The following is a 19,655-nucleotide window of genomic DNA, read 5'->3' as shown; positions in this document are numbered from 1 at the left end:
AAATGGGCAAACAGAAGTAATGAGATGTAATGTTTCTGACCGGACAACCCCTTTAACCTGGAAAGGGGTTTTCCAGGACTGAAAGAAAACATCTAAAGGGCAAGGAAAGGTGTAAAATAAGTCATGCTCACCTCTTAAATGCCCTCCCTTGTCCAGCGTAATCACCCTGATACCTGCTGCCTTCATTCTGGAAGAAGCTACAGCACTTGTACCATTTAATTGTATGCTTCTCAGCCAATCACAGGCTTCAGCTGCAGCTTTTTCCAGAATTAAAGCGGCAGGGACCGGGGCTACGCTGGACGAGGGAAGAAGCATTTAAGTGAGAGGCGTATGGCTTTTTTACTTTCCACTATTCCCTGCCCATTATTTACTATTTTTCAATCCAGGAAAACCTCTGGGTGTGTTTACACGGGGCAAAACGTGCGGCATGTCCACAGCAGAATTGGCTGCAGAAAATCTGCAGCGTACTTTAACATTAAGGGCTCCTGCACACTGTCGGATTTGATTTGTAGAATCTGGGGCCAGTGTCTGTCCCCAGATTCTGCAGATGCATGTGCAATGCGATCTGTATACTTTTACTATTGAGGGTAAACACCCACTTTTTGCTTGCGTTTGTCGATGGGACTTTCTAATGTTAAAAACTGCAGTCCTGGCTGCTGGCAGATCACATGACTCTGCACCCAAATCCCACTGCGTTTGCCATGTGGACCAGAAGTTAGGCTCTATGCAAGTCTGAGAAACGCACATTGAGGCATACGGGTAAGTGGGGGGTAAGGAAGAGGGAATTGGACCAATAAAAGAAAAATCTTGTAGTGTTTCTTAAGTCCAATATGCTTATTACCTATGGGAACAGATTGCATCCCGAAGCACTGAAGTCACCTTCATGGTGCGGTATATTGGATACAGAGACGTAGACTTCTTTTATTTCACATTTTATTAATTCAGTGTAAAATACAGATATAAAACATTGTAATCCCACATGTAAAATGTACTGTACGTCGTCATACTGATCTCTGGAAACATTAGTGTTTAGACGTTTTCTACATTCAACTTACAGCAAGACCCAGATACTGTACCTAGAGGTGGTCAGGCTACAGCGAGTATGTACTGCTTGTAACCCAGTGTCTTGACATTGAACACCACTTCTATATCACATTACCATTGGCCTTAGGTCTTGTCAGTTTCAGGACTGTGGGCTGGACGTTTTTCACACCACCCGTAATGTGAGGCCGATTTAATCCATAGATGACATTCATGGGAAGGACAGCCTCACCAGCAAAGTCATTAGTGGAGAGCCAATCAAGGTCTGCCGGAGCCGGAAGCCCGCAGGGCGGTAGGAGGAAGGCAGCATGATAGGGTTAACGGGGAGGAGGGGGGTTAATTAGAGTAGAGGATGCCGGGAGGGGGCGGAGCTTAGGAAGAGGGGGTTAAATAGAGGGGTTAGCGCAGGGAAAGGCCATTACAGCGTCCAGAAGAAGAGGAAGAAAGAAGCTGAAGTTAGAAGACCCCAGCGGACCGAAGACCCCAGCGGACCGAAGACCCCAGCGGACCGAAGACCCCAGCGGACCGAAGAGCCCAGCAGTCCCAAAGAGCCCAGCAGACCTGAGGTGCCCGGCGGAGCTGAAGAGCGCGGCAGACGGCAGCGAGGCAGGGAGACTGAAGACCGGAGACCCGAGGTGCCGAAAAAGAAGCAGCGGAGGCAGTCCCAAAGAAGAAGAAAAGAAAAAGAAGAGCCCGAAGACCAGCCACTTACCGGGAGAAGATGGAGGCGATCCTCGAGAAGATCCGGGCGGAGGCAGAAGAAAGGGGGCTGGACTGGCTTGTCCAGCTCTCCGGTGAAGCCCTGGGAGCAGCGGCGCTATCCACGGCAGCGGCGGCAGAAGCAGGAGCAGCGGGAGCTCGAGCGGAGGCGGCGGGAGGTGCAGGGGCGGCTGCAGAGGTCCGGAGTCGGAGGACAGGTGCGGGGCCGGCGGCGGCAGCACCAGCGGGGCTGGCAAAAGAGCGGCCGCGGAGGGCGCGTGCACCAGAGAGACTGAGCCCCGAGCACGCTCCCTCACGCAGGCAGAGGCTGCGGAGTGCCTCTCCGGCCCCCCCCCCCCCCGTAGTAGGCTCCCCCCGGCAACACCAACAGGCAGGGGGAGCAGGGCGGGGAGGACTCCCGCCAAAAGACGAGGTGCGGCGGGCAGCGCGAGGCCCCGTGCTGAGAGGGGGGCGGGGCCAAGCGCTGCACAGAAAGCAAAGAGCCTGGAAGGGGTCGGGGGCTGCTCACCCGGAGGTGCATCGGAGGGGGAGCAGCCCTGCAACAGTTCAAGTGACGGGCGGCCCGCGGTTTCTCGGGGTCCGGCGGCGGAGTCATCCGGAAGGCGTGCGACGGCGACAGAGGTGGCCTATGTTTCTTCGGCACCAAGAAGATCGGAGGCGGTTGCGGTCCCAGCAGAGCGGTCACAGCCCGGCGTTAGCAGAGTCCAGGAGGAACAGCGGCAAGACTGGTCGGCGGCTGGTGGGTCCACAGCCCCTACGCAGCCAGGTGAGTCATGCTCTATGTCTGGTGTGTCCAGCAATGTTAGCCGCGTGGCGCATGCGGGGTCTAGTAGTGGGGTATTTGCGGGGGGTAGCGCTGCATTAACTAACGCGCTAGGGGTAGGCGGCGAAGCAGGTGCATTGCTGGGGGTGGTATTAGAATTGCTGAGGAGGCAGGGGGTAGGTTACGCTCCGTCGCCTGTCACAGCATGGAACTCACCATGCAGTGCGTCGTCCAGCATTAGGGACGGACCGGGAGGACCGTTTGCTGGTGGGACTGGGGTAGGACAGGCGGTTGGGGTGTTACAATCTGCCCCGCTGGTAGGACAGATGTCCACGAGCGGGTTACAGACGGGGGCACAATCCACTGGGGAAATCTCTCAAGTGGGGGGTGCAGCAGGTACGTTGGAGTCAGGGGGATCGGCCGGGGTGGCAGTAGCGGTCCAGACAGAAAAGGACGGGGAGGGGGTGCGGCTAGACGATAAGGCAAAAGGCGAGGTCTACGTCTGCTTTGAGGGCCCGTTGGGGGCCCACCTAAAAAAAAGAGGTGAGGGAAAAGATTTGGAGGGACGAATATGTCGAGATATTCTCCCTCCTACCCTTGGAAAAATTTAATTTAGACAAGGGAAAGCGGACTGAGTTTAAAAAAGAGGAGGAGGAGAAGCGTAGGTGGCGCCTTATACCCCAGACGTTCGCGAACTGGCTGCAGGCGTTTGCCATTCTAGCGAGCGTAATCGGAGAAAAAGCGCCGGACAATTGCTCCGGCCTTTTCTGTTACATGGACTCCATTGGTGAGGCCTATCGAGTGTATGGGGGACAGACCTGGCTGCGCTATGATGAGCAGTTCAGGCAGCGTAAGGCAGTGCGCCCATCGATCAGATGGGATCACAAAGATATAGGTCTATGGTTGAGAGTAATGGCCCCCGCGCGGTTCGGTCAGCCCTTTCAGGGCAGTGCCGGGTCCTTCGGCTCGGCCTCTAGTTCAGCCGGGGGGCAGGGTGGTTCAGCAGGGGGGAGTAGGACCGGGTACTGCTGGCAGTACAACGAGGGTCAGTGCAAGTTCGGAGCAACATGCAAGTTCCGTCATGCCTGCTCTCACTGCGGCGCGGGGTCTCACGGGGCTGCCAGATGTTTCAAGAAAGGAAAGGGAAAAGGTCCAGGGGGTTTTGCGAAAAGGGATGACCCCAGTGATTCTGGAAGAGATGGTACCGTACCTAAGTAGGTACCCGGATAGAGAGAAGGCGGAGTTATTGTTTAAGGGTTTTAGGGATGGTTTTCACATCCCGCCTCCGGTTCATGGGGTCCCCTTTTCGTTAAAAAATTTACGTTCGGCGTTAGAATATCCGGAAGTGGTGACGGAGAAGCTAATGAAAGAGGTTAGGTTAGGGCGCATGGCGGGGCCGTTTGAAGAGCCACCCGTGCAAGACTTTGTGGTGTCACCTTTGGGAGTGGTACCGAAGAAGGAGCCGAATAAATTTCGGCTTATTCACCACTTATCGTACCCAAGGGGGGCGTCTGTAAACGACGGAATAGACCCCGAGCTATGCTCGGTGGTGTATACATCGTTTGATGCGGCGCTTCATTGGGTTCGGAACTATGGAAGGGGGGCATTGATGGCAAAGGCTGACATAGAGTCAGCCTTTCGCTTGCTGCCAGTAACACAAGAAAGTGTGAGGTTGTTGGGGTGTTTTTGGGCAGGGAGTTATTTTGCGGATCGTTGTTTGCCCATGGGATGCTCAATCTCATGTGCATACTTCGAAGCGTTTAGTTCGTTTTTAGAGTGGGTGGTGAAGGACACGGCGGCAGTGCAGTCGGTCATTCATTACCTGGATGATTTTCTGTGCGTAGGGCCCGGGGGTTCGCCAGTTTGTGCGAACTTACTGGGAACCTTGCAATGGGTGGCCAAACGGTTCGGGGTGCCTCTGGCACCGGAAAAGACGGAGGGGCCCACAACTTGTTTAAGTTTTTTGGGCATCACCATTGACTCTGAGGCAATGGAGTGCCGATTACCAGAAGAAAAATTAAGAAACTTGCAGGAGGAATTAGGTGCGGCGCGGGTGGCGAAGAAAATCACGCTCAAAGGGCTGCAGTCACTGCTGGGCAAGCTGAATTTTGCCTGCAGGATCATGCCCATGGGCCGGGTTTTCAGTAGACGGTTGGCGGCGGCAACAGCAGGGATTCGGGCCCCTCATCACTTTATCCGTTTGGGAGTTAGTCACAAGGCGGACCTGGCAGTCTGGTCCGCCTTTTTAGAGAAGTACAATGGCAGGTCGGTAATTATGGGGGAGGTCAGTAGCAACGTGGACTGGGAGCTCTATACAGATGCAGCAGGGAGCGCAGGCTTTGGGGCCTATTTTCAAGGTAGATGGTGTGCGGGGGAATGGCCGGAGCAGTGGAAGCAAGAAGGCTTAGTTCGGAACTTAGTACTATTGGAATTATTTCCAATAGTAGTGGCTATCACACTGTGGGGTAACCACTTCCGTGATAGAAAAGTAAGATTCCACTGCGACAACATGGGGGTGGTGCAGGTGATTAACAACCTCTCTGCGTCATCCCCCCCGGTGGTTAACCTGCTGCGTCAGTTGGTGCTAGAGGCCTTGTCATTAAACATGTGGGTAGTAGCGGTACACGTTCCAGGTGTCGAGAACTCAATTGCGGATGCTCTCTCTCGCTTTCAGTGGGAGCGGTTCCGGACACTGGCGCCGGGTGCGGAGAAGGAGGGGAGGAAGTGCCCGTCTCGAATCTGGAACGTGGTAAGCGAGCAGTGGGGGGCCTGATAGAACGGTCACTGGCTCGGCGGACTAGGGCAGCATATTGCGCAGTGTGGAGCGAGTGGGAAGAATGGTTGAGGCAGCATGGAGGGGAGCGTTCAGAGGAGGATAGAGTGGGCTTGCTGTTGAGTTGGTTGGGAGAGAGTGCAGATTTGGGTCGGTCAGTGGCAAAAGTGAACCAGTTTATAGCGGGGGTGGCTTTTGGGTTTAAAATACGGGGGGGTGGAGGACGCGACAAAAAAATTTTTGGTAAAACAGGCGCTGAAGGGTCTGAGGAGAGGGAAGGGGAGACAGGACACTAGGCGACCGGTATCATTTGATGTTTTGGAGAAATTAGGGGAGGCGGTTGATGTTGTTTGCGGAAAAGAGTTCGAGCGGCGGTTGTTTAGGGCGGCTTTTTCATTTGCATTTTTCGGGGCCCTACGGGTAAGCGAATTGGTGTCACCTAGCAAGACCGTGGGGGGCGGCCTGCAGGCGGAGGATGTGCGGTTGGTAGACGGGAGGTTGGACTTGCTTATCCGTCGGTCCAAGACGGATCAGCAAGGACGGGGGCAGGTGATCCGGTTGGGTGAGGTGCCGGGGGCCAGTATGTGCCCTCTGAGTGCCTGGGAGCAGTATAGCAAAGGGTTAAATTTTCGCACGGGCCCATTTTTGCGGCACGAGACCGGGGAATTTTTGTCGCGTTTTCAGTTTATAGCGGTGTTCAAGAAGGCTTTAGAGGTGGCGGGTTTTAATAATACACAGTTCGGGTCTCACTCATTTCGGGTGGGGGCGGCGACGGAAGCGTCAGTAAGAGGTATGGGGGAGGAGGCAGTGAAGAGGATAGGTCGGTGGGAGTCAGGGCGTTTTAAATCATACGTGCGACCCCACCTGCTTTAAATTCAAGGCGGGGTCGTCTGGAGGGTGGGGGGGGGGGTCATAATGGCGGTTTGCTAATATAGTATTGTCGCTGTTTATTTTACAGATGGTCGTCCAGCATTAGTTTGGATCTTGGGAGACTCCTATGTTTTTTGGGGAGCAGAGAGAGCGGGGGTACGGCCGAATGGGAGGCAGCTACGGTTTCAGAAGAGTGAGGCGATAGTGAGATGGATGGGGATTAGAGGGATGACTTGGGGCAGCGTATTGGAGGAAGTTGAAAGGCGGGTTAGGTGGGATAGGGCGCCGGAGGTTTTGGTCATACACGTGGGAGGAAACGATTTGGGAAAAAGGAGGTTTAGGGACCTATCAAGGGACATAAGGTATGACTGTCTTAGACTGCAAGCGTCATACCCGGGGACGGTCGTAGTGTGGTCCGAAATCGTGCCTAGGAAAGTTTGGAGGGGGGCGCAGTCGGAGAAGGGCCTGAACAGAGCAAGAGTGAAGCTCAACAGGGAAGTGTCGCGGTTCCTGGGCAGCAAAGGGGGGGTAGCAGCGCGACATATAGACCTGGAGAAAGGGGTCGGCAATTACTGGAGGTCAGACGGCGTCCACTTAAATGACATCGGCATTGACCTATGGACGGAAGGATTACAGGAGGGAATTGAGCGGGCGCTATTGGTGTGGGGGGCGGCGCAGGCTCAAGGTGGTCGAGCCTCACTTGCTGTGGCAGGGGAGGGGGAGGGGCCCTTGGAGCCCGTGTAGAAGGTTAGTGGGGGAAGGCAGGGGCTACATAGCCCCTTCCCCCCTTTTTTGTATTTGGTCAATCGTGGCCTGTCGCCTCCTGGGTTACAGGGCGGAGCCCTGATAGTCGGTGGGAGAGGCTAGCCAGGGGTGGCTAGCCGGCCTCGGGGTCGGGAAGAAACGGCGGCCGGAGGTTAATGGGGAGTTTGCTTGGGCTCCCGAGTCTGCCACCGGCGGCGGGAGGAAGAAGGTTTTGGAAATAGCGTCGCCTGAGCCAGCCAAGTTGCGGCTGGTGACCGGGACAGCTATTTCCTTTGTTGGTTTGAGGCGACAGGATATTTTTAGAAGTAGGAGGGGCTCCAAGGTCCTCTTCGCAGGTTTTCCATTAGGGAATGTTTATAATGGTTAGGAGGTTATAATGGTGTATGATATATTTGAAAGGAAATGCGTTTAAAAATTTTATGTTAATGTTGTTTGTTTTAATAAATTGGCTGCTGTGGCCAAATTTTATCCAACAGATGGTGTCGGTGGTCTGTTCGGGTAATGGTAGGTGGGGAGGGGGATTTAAAGGGGTAGGTCATAGCAGCATACGACTCCGTTATACCCGGGTCAAGGTCTGCCGGAGCCGGAAGCCCGCAGGGCGGTAGGAGGAAGGCAGCATGATAGGGTTAACGGGGAGGAGGGGGGTTAATTAGAGTAGAGGATGCCGGGAGGGGGCGGAGCTTAGGAAGAGGGGGTTAAATAGAGGGGTTAGCGCAGGGAAAGGCCATTACAGCGTCCAGAAGAAGAGGAAGAAAGAAGCTGAAGTTAGAAGAGTCCCGCCCGCCCGCCCTAGAAGAAACCCAGGGGGGGAGAGGGGTGGGATCACGGGAAAGGGCTTTCGTCATAGCAGCAGGGGAGGGGGAGGGGCCCTTGGAGCCCGTGTAGAAGGTTAGTGGGGGAAGGCAGGGGCTACATAGCCCCTTCCCCCCTTTTTTGTATTTGGTCAATCGTGGCCTGTCGCCTCCTGGGTTACAGGGCGGAGCCCTGATAGTCGGTGGGAGAGGCTAGCCAGGGGTGGCTAGCCGGCCTCGGGGTCGGGAAGAAACGGCGGCCGGAGGTTAATGGGGAGTTTGCTTGGGCTCCCGAGTCTGCCACCGGCGGCGGGAGGAAGAAGGTTTTGGAAATAGCGTCGCCTGAGCCAGCCAAGTTGCGGCTGGTGACCGGGACAGCTATTTCCTTTGTTGGTTTGAGGCGACAGGATATTTTTAGAAGTAGGAGGGGCTCCAAGGTCCTCTTCGCAGGTTTTCCATTAGGGAATGTTTATAATGGTTAGGAGGTTATAATGGTGTATGATATATTTGAAAGGAAATGCGTTTAAAAATTTTATGTTAATGTTGTTTGTTTTAATAAATTGGCTGCTGTGGCCAAATTTTATCCAACAGATGGTGTCGGTGGTCTGTTCGGGTAATGGTAGGTGGGGAGGGGGATTTAAAGGGGTAGGTCATAGCAGCATACGACTCCGTTATACCCGGGTCATGATCCATGACAGTAAAGACAATGCAGGCAGACTTCCTCCGACACTGCTCTGACGAGACTGAGCTGTGGAAGACATTACAGTATATTAGGGGCACGCAGCTTATTTTACATATACTCATCAAGTGGAAAATGTAAAAAGTAAATCTATACAAAGTATACAGAGCAACATCTGCATGGAGGTTGCATGTTCCCTCTGTGCTTACACAGATTTCCTCCCAAACACTAACATACTTAAACGCGTTGTCTACTATGCACGGAGGGGCAAATTTACTATTGAATAGTACACCAGAAAACTGTCTTACATGCTTTACGGCACACTGAGGGTGCATTCATACGAACGTATATCGGCTCGGTTTTCACGCTGAGCCGATATACGTCATCCTCGTGTGCAGGGGGGGGAGTCTGGAAGAGCCCAGGAGCAGGAACTGAGCTCCCGCCCCCTCTCCGCCCCTCTGCACTGTTTGCAATGGGGAGAGGCGGGACAGGGGTGGGGCTAATTCACGGCACTTAGCCCCGCCCCGTCTCACCTCCTCTCATTGCAAATAGTGCAGAGGGGCGGAGAGGGGGTGGGGAGGAGGCAGAGAGGGGGCGGGAGCTGAGTTTCTGCTCCTGGGCTCTTCCCGCCTCCCCCCCTGCACATGAGGACAACGTATATCGGCTCGGCATGAAAACCGAGCCGATATACGTTCGTGTGAACGCACCCTTATGATGTGACTTTTTTCAGTGGATACAATTAAAAAAAATCAATACTTTTCCGGTTAGGAGTTGTGGCTTCACGGGAAAGGAGCACAACCTATCTGTGCCATTAGAAAGGGACCCTCCTAAGGGTGTGGAGTGCTGAAGAATATATCGCTGCCATATAAGCAACAGGAACTACATTTACATAAGGGAACAATGCTGAGATGAAAAATAAAACCATGCTTTCTCTAAGAGCCCTCATCTGCCTCGCATTGCACTTTAGCCTATGGGATTCAGATCTAGGGTAAACCATAACGTAGGTGGAGCATGGGTCATGGAGTAAGCACTTCTAGACTCCTTACATGGTCCATAAAGAGAATGTGTAACAATGAAAACTCCCTTGCAGCTACTATAATGAGTAGAAAGCAGAAGAGCCAGATTCCAGTCATGTCATTATTATATCTGAACTCACTTTCACTCCCCGCAGTAAACCTGCAAACAATTTGTGCTCTGCATTATAATATATCCCCCAGACTCCTAAACTCTGACAAACACCACAGGGGACTCCTAGATGCTTCATTAGAATACAGTGCACAGGCTATTTGCAGACTTGCTGCGGGGGGAGTGAAAGTGAATTCAGAGATAATCATTACATCACTGAAATTATCTCTCTTCAGCTACCCATCTATATATATAAAGACGAAAGCCCTCACTGACTCACTCACTGACTGACTCACTCACTGACTGACTCGCTGACTGACTCGCTGACTGACTCACTGACTCACTCACTGACTCACTCACTGACTGACTGACTCGCCAAAAGTTCTCCAACTTCCCGATGTCGTAAAAACATGAAATTTGGCACAAGCATAGATTATCTCCAAAATAGGAAAAGTAATTGGGTCCCAACTCGATTATTCAATTCTAGCGCAAAAGAATTGGAATCGAAATTTAATGTACATAATCTAAATCTCTCACTTCCCAATGTCATAGAAACTTAAAATTTGGCACGAGCATTGAATATGTCATAAATAGGAAAAGTTAATGGGTCACAACTCGATTATTCAATCTATGCGCAAAAGAATTAGCGTCCAAATTTTACGTACGGAATCTAATTCTCTCACTTCCGGGTGTCATAGAAACTCGAAATTTGGCAGGAGCATTGATTATGTCATAAATAGGAAAAGCTAATGGGTCCCAACTCGATTATTCAATTCTAAGCACCAAAGAATTAGCGTCCAAATTCTACGTACGGAATGTAATTTTCTCACTTTCCGGTGTCATAGAAACGTGAAATTTGGCACGAGCATTGATTATGTCATAAATAGGAAAAGCTAATGGGTCCCAACTCGATTGTTCAATTCTATGCGCAAAAGAATTAGCGTCCAAATTTTATGTACGGAATGTAATTTTCTCACTTACCAATGTCATAGAAACCTGAAATTTGGCACGAGCATTGATTATGTCATAAATAGGAAAAGCTAATGGGTCCCAACTCGATTGTTCAATTCTATGTGCAAAAGAATTAGCGTCCAAATTTTATGTACGGAATGTAATTTTCTCACTTACCAATGTCATAGAAACCTGAAATTTGGCACGACCATTGATTATGTCATAAATAGGAAAAGCTAATGGGTCCCAACTCGATTATTCAATTCTATGCACAAAAGAATTAGCGTCCAAATTTTACGCACGGAATGTAATTTTCTCACTTTCCGGTGTCATAGAAACGTGAAATTTGGCACGGGCATTGATTATGTCATAAATAGGAAAAGCTAATGGGTCCCAAATCAATTATTCAATTCTAAGTGCAAAAGAATTAGCGTCCAAATTTTACGTATGAAATCTAATTCTCTCACTTCCTGATGTCATTTTATATAAAGGAAACGTTGCATGGTTACCTCCACGTGGTGTTTCCTGGGTAACGCAAGAGAACTATGCAAAATGGTGAACATATGTTTTTCCGGTATCTCTAAAGTAACCACAACTACATAAGATTTTCCGTGTGAACACCAGATAAACACCAGTACCACATTAACTCGGGCGAAGCCGTGTATATCAGCTAGTACATTATAATAGTTTAGTGACATTTTCCCTTTAAAATAGAAGAAAACTGTTACTCATATACTTACAAGTAAAACAGCTCATCATACACTGGGTGTAAAGTTTTAGCTTTAACTTGTGTTCGTTGACCTTTCACCATTGGGAAAATATGATGGGGACAGAGATCAAGGATGACGAAGGGATCACTAAGACCTATAGAATATTATAGCATTAGACATAGAAATCATCTGCAGATAGTCGATCACATATAGCATATATCTTAAAGAGGCTCCTAGTATACATAGCATATTATCATATGTACATTATATAATGCTGCAGAGATCATTAGAAGTAAACGGCCTTCTTTAAACTCTCGATACACAGTTGTTTGTGTCAAACTGTCACTTACAGTACTGCTTTTTTGCAAATGCTGGCTGTAGACACAAATGCAACAGCACCCCCTTTCAAATTTTAAAGGGAACCCGTCACCAGTTTTTGAGATAAACAGGGAGCATGATGGTCTAGCAATTTTTACAAGCATTCTACATATGTAGTTATTAAAATTGCAATTGTCTGATTCAACCCCAAAAACATACCTTCACAGCTGCATGTGCAATCTGTTACTTGGGCCCTCGGAGTCACTGTGGTGGAGCCAAAGCCTTCCCAATTGACTGTTTGTACAGGGACCATTCTGCTTACATTGACCCTCCATGTGCTTGTGACATCATACTAGAAGTGCTGCTGTAAAGGTTTTTTGGAGTGAACAGCACACAGACAATTACTTGTCTGTGTCATTGGGTAAAGCTGCTACCGCTAGGAGATGGACACAGAGCACAATAAGAGTTTGTCCCTCCCACTAGCTATACCCCTCCTGCAGGCACTGAGATACAGTTTACCCCTCCTGCAGGCCCATAGCAGGCGGGCCTTCCTGCTCTCTAGGTCTCTGCGCTTATCCCCTAGCTGGGAGCTGAAATGAAGAAAATAAAGACACGGTGAGTAAACGGGATTCGTAAGTATGGCACTACCACCCCTCACCTCCCTACTTCCATCTCCCCCTCCTCCTAAGCAGATAAGAGGAGGTGAACCTCTCACTGGCGCTCCTTTAGGCTCTGACGCTGTGGTTGGCACAGCCTTACCCTGCGACATTACAGTTGCAGATCACTGGTCCTTTCAGGTACCACTAGCACTTTTGGGTCCTGTCATCGCAAAAGTGTAGATTTTTAACCATTTGTAGAGCTGCGCCATTTTATTGCTATGATTGTAAAGGCGGAAATGGCCTTCACTGATGGGCATTATGGACATGTTTTAGATCAGTGGTCCCCAACCTTTTTGGCACCAGGGACCGGCTTCAAGCAAGAACATTTTTACAAGGCCTGGCAAGGTTGGGCGGGACATGGGCGGGGCTTTGGTTATATGGGGCGGGGTTATGAAGGGGGTTGGAGTTTAGTGCATTCTTATTTAATTATGACATTTAGAATGTCCTGGCAGTACACACATAGGGCAGTATATAATCTATCCCTCCCCCAGCACACACACAGGGCAACATATAATTTATCCCCCCCCCCCAGCACACACATAGGGCAACATATAATTTATCTCCCCCCCTCCCCTCCAGCACACACATAGGGCAGCATATAATTTATCTCCCCCCCCCCCAGCACACACATAGGGCAGCATATAATTTATCCCCCCCCCAGTAATTAGCAGCCCCCCCAGTAATTAGCAGCGCTTCTCCCTGTAATAAGTAGCCCCCGCCCTCAGTAATAAGCAGCCCCCCCCCAGTAATAGGCAGCCCCCTCCCTTAGTAATAGGCAGCCCCCCTCTGTAGTAAGCAGCCCCCCCCCGTAGTAAGCAGCCTCCCCCAGTAGTAAGCAGCCCCCCCAGTAATAACAGTAATAAGCAGCCCCCCCTGCCCAGTTGTAAGCAGCCCCCCCGTAATAAACAGCCCCCCCAGTTGTAAGCAGCCCCCCCCAGTAACAGGCAGCCCCCCCCAGTAGTAAGCAGCCCCCACCCCTCAGTAATAACCAGAACCCCCCCCCTTCAACCGATATACTTACCTCCCCGCCGTCATCGTCGGTCCCTCTCTGCTTGCCCAGACGTCAGTGTGCAGCCCGGCACGCTTCCTCCCCGAGTCCTCTCCTGCGGAACTCATGAGCAGGGAACTCTGGGAGGAGGTTCCTGGTTGCACACGGAGGTCAGTGTGTGCCGGGACCGCTGGTAATCGCCTCAGTGGTCAGCGGCGTCGGCACGCTGCGGGCCACATAGCACAAGGCAGCGGGCCCGATTTTGCCCGCAGGCCTTGTGTTTAGAAGAAAAGTTCCGCGGACCGGCGCTGACCTCCTAACGGCCCGGCCCCGGTCTGCGGACCGGTGGTTGGGGACCCCTGTTTTAGATGACGTGACAGCCGTTTGTCATCAGTATTTGCCTTTTGCGATCTACTGGGCAAATGTTGTCGGCATTTGTCCAATAGAAAATAATTGCAATACTGATGCAAATATGCTGATAGATCGTGAAAAGGCTGCAAACCTTCCACAGCAGAATTGGCTGCAGAAAATCCACAGGATTTTACAGAATCAGCAGTGTGGATGAGACTTCAAGGAATCTCAAGCAAACGCTGCAGTGGAAATCCGTCGCGTAAAATAACCTACAGTGCAGATTTTAATTCTGCATCTTGTCAATCCATGCTGCGGATTCTTAGCGCTGATTTCACCGTTTCATAAATGGAGTTGAAATCCATGACAAAGTTGGCCTGATTTGCACCAAAATCCAGAGCGGAATGCTTTACGATGAGGGAATGTAGCCTTTAGCTGTATAATTGGCAATGACCTTTTCTATTCCGTTGTCACCGGCATTTGGTATCTATGCAGTCTTAAAAAGATGTTTGTAATTTTTCAGATTAACAAATGATGAAAGTGATGAAGAAGAGTCGTCTGATGAGGAAGAAGAAGAGGGTAGTAGTGATGCTGCGATAGGAAGTGATGAAGCCTCTGGAGAGGAGAGTGAGGAGGAGGAGGAGGATGATAAGGCAGCCTGTAGTAAACCTGTTGTTTGGAAAGGAGTCAAAAAGAGACTCAAAGACTGAATTGGGAAAACCATGATCGTCACATCCCTCTGTATGAAATCATATATGTATAGTATTTTGTACTGTAAATGTACATGTTGAGTATTAAAATTAATTTAAATTTTTATTAGTCATCACATATTGGGCACTAATATTGATTTGTTTTAACCTTTGGCTGACAGCTGATGTACATCGGATATGCATGGGGTTTGTATGAAGTGGGCCCTATCTGGCTATTAACAAGTAAAGGCCGTTTAGACAACGATTATCGCTCAAAAGCCGTCTTTTGAGTGATAATCGTTGTGTCTAATTGCACTGACATTGTCCAGTTTTCGTTAAGCAGTCACTGAACTTTCAGCATGCTGAAAGATAGCGATCAGTTATCAGGCATTCACAGCAGAATACAGCTGATACTATTGTTTCAGTTGTATCCCGCTCTCTGAAGACAGGCGGGGGATATAAAGAACACAGCTGTCCAGCTGTGTTCTTCATCCCCCACTCGGAGCGCTTGGCTGTATAACAGCCGGTCGCTCTGAGCAGGGAACAGCTGGATGCAGAAGACATGTAGCCCCGCTTGTCTTCTGCATCCCCTGCTTGGAGCGCAATGTGATCGCTCAACGTTTGAGCAATCACCTTGCGCTATAAATGGAAACCCGATTATTGCTCAAAAGACATCTTTTGAGTGATAGTAATTGTGTTTAAATGGGCCTTTACTAGATATGAGCAAGCATGCTTGGCAAGGTCAGTTACTCGAGCGAGCCTCGCTCATCTCGACTAACTGCCCTCTCCTCCGAGCGTGCGCGCGCGGTGGGGGTGGGGGTGGAAGAGAGAGACATCCCGCTCCCCTCCGCTCTTCCCTGCCGACCCCCGCTACCTCACCGAGCACGCTCGGAGAAGAAGGCAGTTACTTGAGATGAGCAAGGCTCGCTCAAGTAACTGACCTTACCGAGCGTGCTCACTTATCTCTAGCCTTTACATCTTGTGGTCAGTACTGGCAGCAGCATTTAAGTGGCCCAACAGAAGGGGCTCCCACTGTCTACCGATCTCTGAGATCTCGGGGTGCCATTCATTGTGGAGGCCCGAGAGCTGCCATGGATTTTCACCTATAGAATGTCTGCAAAAATACAATATACTGTGATACTGAGAAATTGCAGTATGTTATAAGCATTCAAATGATTGCAAGTTTAAAGTTCCCTGTGGGAACAAACAAAAAAATGTAAAAATTAGAAATCTGTTTACCTTAAGAAAAAAAAGGAAAGTTTCAACCCCCCCTTCTCATTTTTAACATTGGATTTATTAAAGTCCTATCAATGAATTTGTAAAACAAACAAAAAGATTTATCCCACACAGTGAAAAGAAATACACAACACTAAAATTGTGTTGTTTTTGGTCATCCTGTCTCGAAGAAAAGATTTAAGAAGCATTTAAAGAGTCATGATGTATCTGAAAATAATACCAATAGAAACTGCAGGATGTGCTGCAAACAAATGAGCCCTCCTACAGCCTCATCGACAGAAAAGTAAAGTCACGGGGTTAGAAGATGACAATGAAACTTTTAGTACGTAACTTTTTTTTCTTTACAAAAAATATTTTTTTTGAAAGTAGTGAAAGAAAATATGGCCGTATCAAATTTATGCTTTATTCGTCCTGACCCACAGAATAAAGTCAGCTGCACCAGGTACGCCGTAAACACAAGATGCCCCCCAAAATAGCACAAGGGTTTTTTCCATTTCATACCACGGAGAAATATTTTAAAGTTTTTCAGTACGATAAGTTGTACCATAGAAAACTACAGCTTGTCCTGCAAAAAACAACACCTCGAGGCAGCTATGTCGATTGAAAAATTAAATTTTTTTTTAAAGCCGGGCAACCGCTTTAATTTTTTTTTCAACAGCTGTCCATGCAATAAAATAATAAAAAATACAAACTGTGACCTCTGATTGGCTGCAGTGGTCACCTGACTTCCACTTTCAGTACAATCAGACCTCACAGGAGCTGCTGCACCGTTATCCAGGGGTAGAAGAAAGTTGTTTTGCGGGAAAACGCCTCAATGGAAATGGTGTCCATGGCATCGGGGATCCTGTTTGCTAAGGACACGTCTCCTACGGAGCAGGAGAGGTTGGTCCTATAGATGAGGAAGCCCAAGGTAACAGTAGTGCCGCATATTTCTTGTGTGACACCCTTGTGCTGGTGACATCGACGACACCTGGAGTTCTGTGGTGTTCGGACGCAGCGCCTACAGAGTGGAAGGGGTCAGTGATGATTGCAGAAGGCCCATGAAACAAGTGCCTTATGGCCACCAGATCGGGGCGTTGCACATGACATGTATATGCTGGTGAGAGACGCCACATGATGGCAAACGCAGCGTATTATGCAGTGAAAAAACGTCCATGGGACTTACCCATAAGTTGTGATTGTGTAAGGAGATGCCAAGTTATGACACAATTCACACCACATCCACAGCTAAATGGTGCCCATTTGGCTGCAGTTTTTTATTGCAGATCCTAACCCCTGTAGTTCAAGAATTGAATTCTGTAACATAAATGGACATTCTGCAGATTTGTCGCAGAAAATTTCCGCACCGTGTGAATATTTTTGAAAACTCCTGCCTCTGGATTGTACTGTAAGGCTGGGTTCAGATGGGGCGGAAATTCCGCCGGCAATCTTAAGGCCGAGCTTAAACACCAAAGTGGCCAAGATTTGCGCAACATGCAATGTCAGTAGCCCATTGATTTTTATTGGGCCACTCATACTTAGGTGTGTGAAAAAACACATCATTCACTTGAAAGAGAACTGCAGCATGCACTATAATGTTTGGAGATTGGCATCACGCAGCAAACAAACATCACTGTGTAGTTGTTGTGCAGCGCGCCGCTTCTCACGGCCATAATAATGGTGGCCAAAAACAATTGTACTGTATTTTTCAGTGTATCCTTCATATATATATGGCGGCAAATTCTGAATATGAATTCACATGAAAAATGCGTCAAAAAGACGCGTACTTTGGAGGCAGAATTACCGTGGACATTCACACGTAGTGGAACCAGTGCGGATTTTCCGGAAGGAGAATTTGGACCAAAATCTGCATCAAATTCCATGTAAAAAAACCGCACAATTGGTGTGGACTTCAAAGGGGTGACGTCTGCTGCGGTGCCAAGTCAAAGGGGCGAAATCTGTTGCAAATCTGTTTAATAAAATACAAAAAAAATCAACAATGGTGCAGAATGTGATGTAAATATTCCGCTGTGGAAAACCTGCATCGATTCTGTGTACCCTATGGCTGGGTTCACACAATCCAGAATTGCCGCGGAATTTCGGTGCAGACTTTCTGCAAGGAAATTCCACTGGCAATTCTAATCCCGGGATGAAGCAGCAAATTGGACGAGATTTGCAAAATTCTAGTCCACATGCTGCGGCCAAGCTGCGCTGAAATTAACATGGTGCACGGAAATCCAAGCCGCAGCATGTCAATATTATTGCCGTTTCCGCTGCGGCCAACTCTCTTCTTAATGGGGAAGAGCTGGCCGCAAAGGAATAAGCCGCTTGAAAACCCGCTGGACTTCAAGCTGCGGAAATCTTGTGGAATTTCCGTGCTGTCCCACTGCGGAAATTCGCGTGAGATTTCCGTGGGATTTCCATCCTGTGTGACCGCAGCCTAAGGTCTCCCTCACACATGCGTTACGGTAAGCACCGCGATTTAAATCACGGTGGTTTGCCGCAATTTTACTTTCGCTTTTAGCCTCAGGGAGCTGCGGCTGACAGCGAAGTTTAACATACCTCACCATTGATGAGGTGCGCTAAACAGGCAAAAATAGAATAGCCACCGCTCGAAAATCGCGGCACTGCGATGGAGCTGCTGTATAAGCGGTCTCATTGAAAACTATTTTTTAATACAAAGGAAAAAGGGAGGAGTTAATGCAATTTATATGAATAATATCTACAATACATAGGTAAAAAGGATGAAAACGCCTGTGCTTGGTAATTTATGAGAAGAAATTCATCATGAGAAATTAGGGTAATACAATAGTGTTTAATTCATTCATGCATTTTTCCACCTGAACACCATAAGGCGTTAAGCCTCAAGAGAGCGGAAAAACTGTATTAAAAAACTCCAGAAAAATGCATGCTGGGTCTTGGCCAAATAGTGCCTATAGTTAAAGAACAGGAAATTGCAAAGAAATTGCAAAACTGAAGCAAAAGATTGTCAGGACAGCACCAGGACTGACTATGAAATGGGTTAACCAGGCGTCCGCCATGTAATGGGACACAGGCAGGATATCATTGCGCAGTACAAGTGTCTCTCCCTCGAGGGTCAGCTGTCTGAGGCTCCACAGTCCATCTTTACGTTGACTTTGGGCAAGAGATTTTGCCAATACTCTAGGACTGCATGATCTTTTCCGAATGTGACTCCCAGGATCTTCATAAAGTCCAGCTGGATGGAGAAAGGGGACGTACTATGGACTCCAACCTCCCGCAGTTGACTTTGGCTCCTGTAGCTTGACCATATTCCTCACAGGTCCGGATAAGCACCATCACGAAGTTCATTGTCGAGCAAAGACTTGGCCACCTGGCTCTGCATTTCTATGAATAGACTCTGTAAGGATAGACTCTGTAAAGAAATTCATGACACAAAAAAAAGAGAAGATGTGGAAGAAGGCAGTTTTATCTGAGCACAAAAGAGACCCAAGGTTATGGACGGAAGCGGAAGACCGTCGCCAGAAAAAGGGCCGGCCCCGCCAAAAAGCAAAGACGGATGCGGGCGGAAGTGGGGGACCAACGCCAGAAAAGGGTCCGGTCCCGCAAAAAAGCAAATAGGGATGCGGGCGAAAGCGGGGGACCGTTGCTAGAAAAAGGGCTGGTCCCGCCAAAGAGCAAAAAGGGATGTGGGCGGAAGCGGTGGACCGTCGCCAGAAAAAGAGCCGGTCCCGCCAAAAAGAAAAGAGGGATGCGGGCGGAATCGGGGGACCGTCGCCAGAAAAGGGGCCGGTCCCGCCAAAAAGCAAAGAGGGATGCGGGCGGAAGCGGGGGACCGTCGCCAGAAAAGGGGCCGGTCCCGCCAAAAAGCAAAGAGGGATGCGTGCGGAAGTGGGGGACCATCGCCAGAAAAAGGGCCGGTCCCGCCAAAAAGCAAAGAGCGATGCAGGCGTAAGCGGGGGACCGTCGCCAGAAAAAGGGCCGCACCCGCCAAAAAGCAAAGAGGGATGCGGGGGACCGTCGCCAGAAAGGGGGCTGGACCCGCCAAAAAAAAAAGAGGGATGCGGGTGGAAGCGGGGGACCGTCGCCAGAAAGGGGGCCGATCCTGCCAAAAAGCAAAGAAGGATGCGGGCGGAAGCGGGGGACCGTCGCCAGAAAGAGGGCCGGTCTCGCCAAAAAGCAAAGAGTGATGCGGGCGGAAGCGGGGGACCGTCGCCAGAAAAAGGGCCGATCCCGCCAAAAAGCAAAGAGGGATGCGGGCGGAAGCGGGG

At 49.6% G+C, this 19,655-nt stretch overlaps 1 protein-coding gene and 1 long non-coding RNA gene across 3 annotated transcripts; both read left to right on the top strand.

The window, feature by feature from the left end:
- The first annotated feature begins 726 nt into the window (after positions 1 to 726).
- Positions 727 to 14,315, top strand: LOC136612179 (uncharacterized). The gene is made up of 2 exons (XR_010790363.1): positions 727 to 759; positions 14,025 to 14,315. It is a non-coding gene; the product is annotated as an uncharacterized lncRNA (long non-coding RNA).
- Positions 1,981 to 6,802, top strand: LOC136576253 (uncharacterized). Of its 2 annotated transcripts, XR_010786327.1 has the most exons (3): positions 1,981 to 2,527; positions 5,199 to 5,273; positions 6,256 to 6,802. XR_010786327.1 is itself a non-coding variant. In XM_066575408.1 (2 exons), the coding sequence occupies exons 1-2, from the start codon at positions 3,606 to 3,608 to the stop codon at positions 6,271 to 6,273; spliced, it is 1,686 nt and encodes a 561-aa protein (XP_066431505.1). In that variant the 5' UTR covers positions 2,705 to 3,605; the 3' UTR covers positions 6,274 to 6,802. The 2 variants fall into 2 exon arrangements, 1 of the variants encoding a protein (XP_066431505.1); XM_066575408.1 differs by lacking the exon at positions 1,981 to 2,527 and having other exon boundaries at positions 2,705 to 5,273.
- Positions 14,316 to 19,655: the final 5,340 nt, after the last annotated feature.

Source organism: Eleutherodactylus coqui, chromosome 1 (assembly GCF_035609145.1).
Source record: "Eleutherodactylus coqui strain aEleCoq1 chromosome 1, aEleCoq1.hap1, whole genome shotgun sequence".
NCBI lineage: Eukaryota > Metazoa > Chordata > Amphibia > Anura > Eleutherodactylidae > Eleutherodactylus > Eleutherodactylus coqui.
The sequence above is the reverse complement of the archived record's forward strand: the minus strand, read 5'-3'. Positions and strand labels throughout refer to the sequence as shown.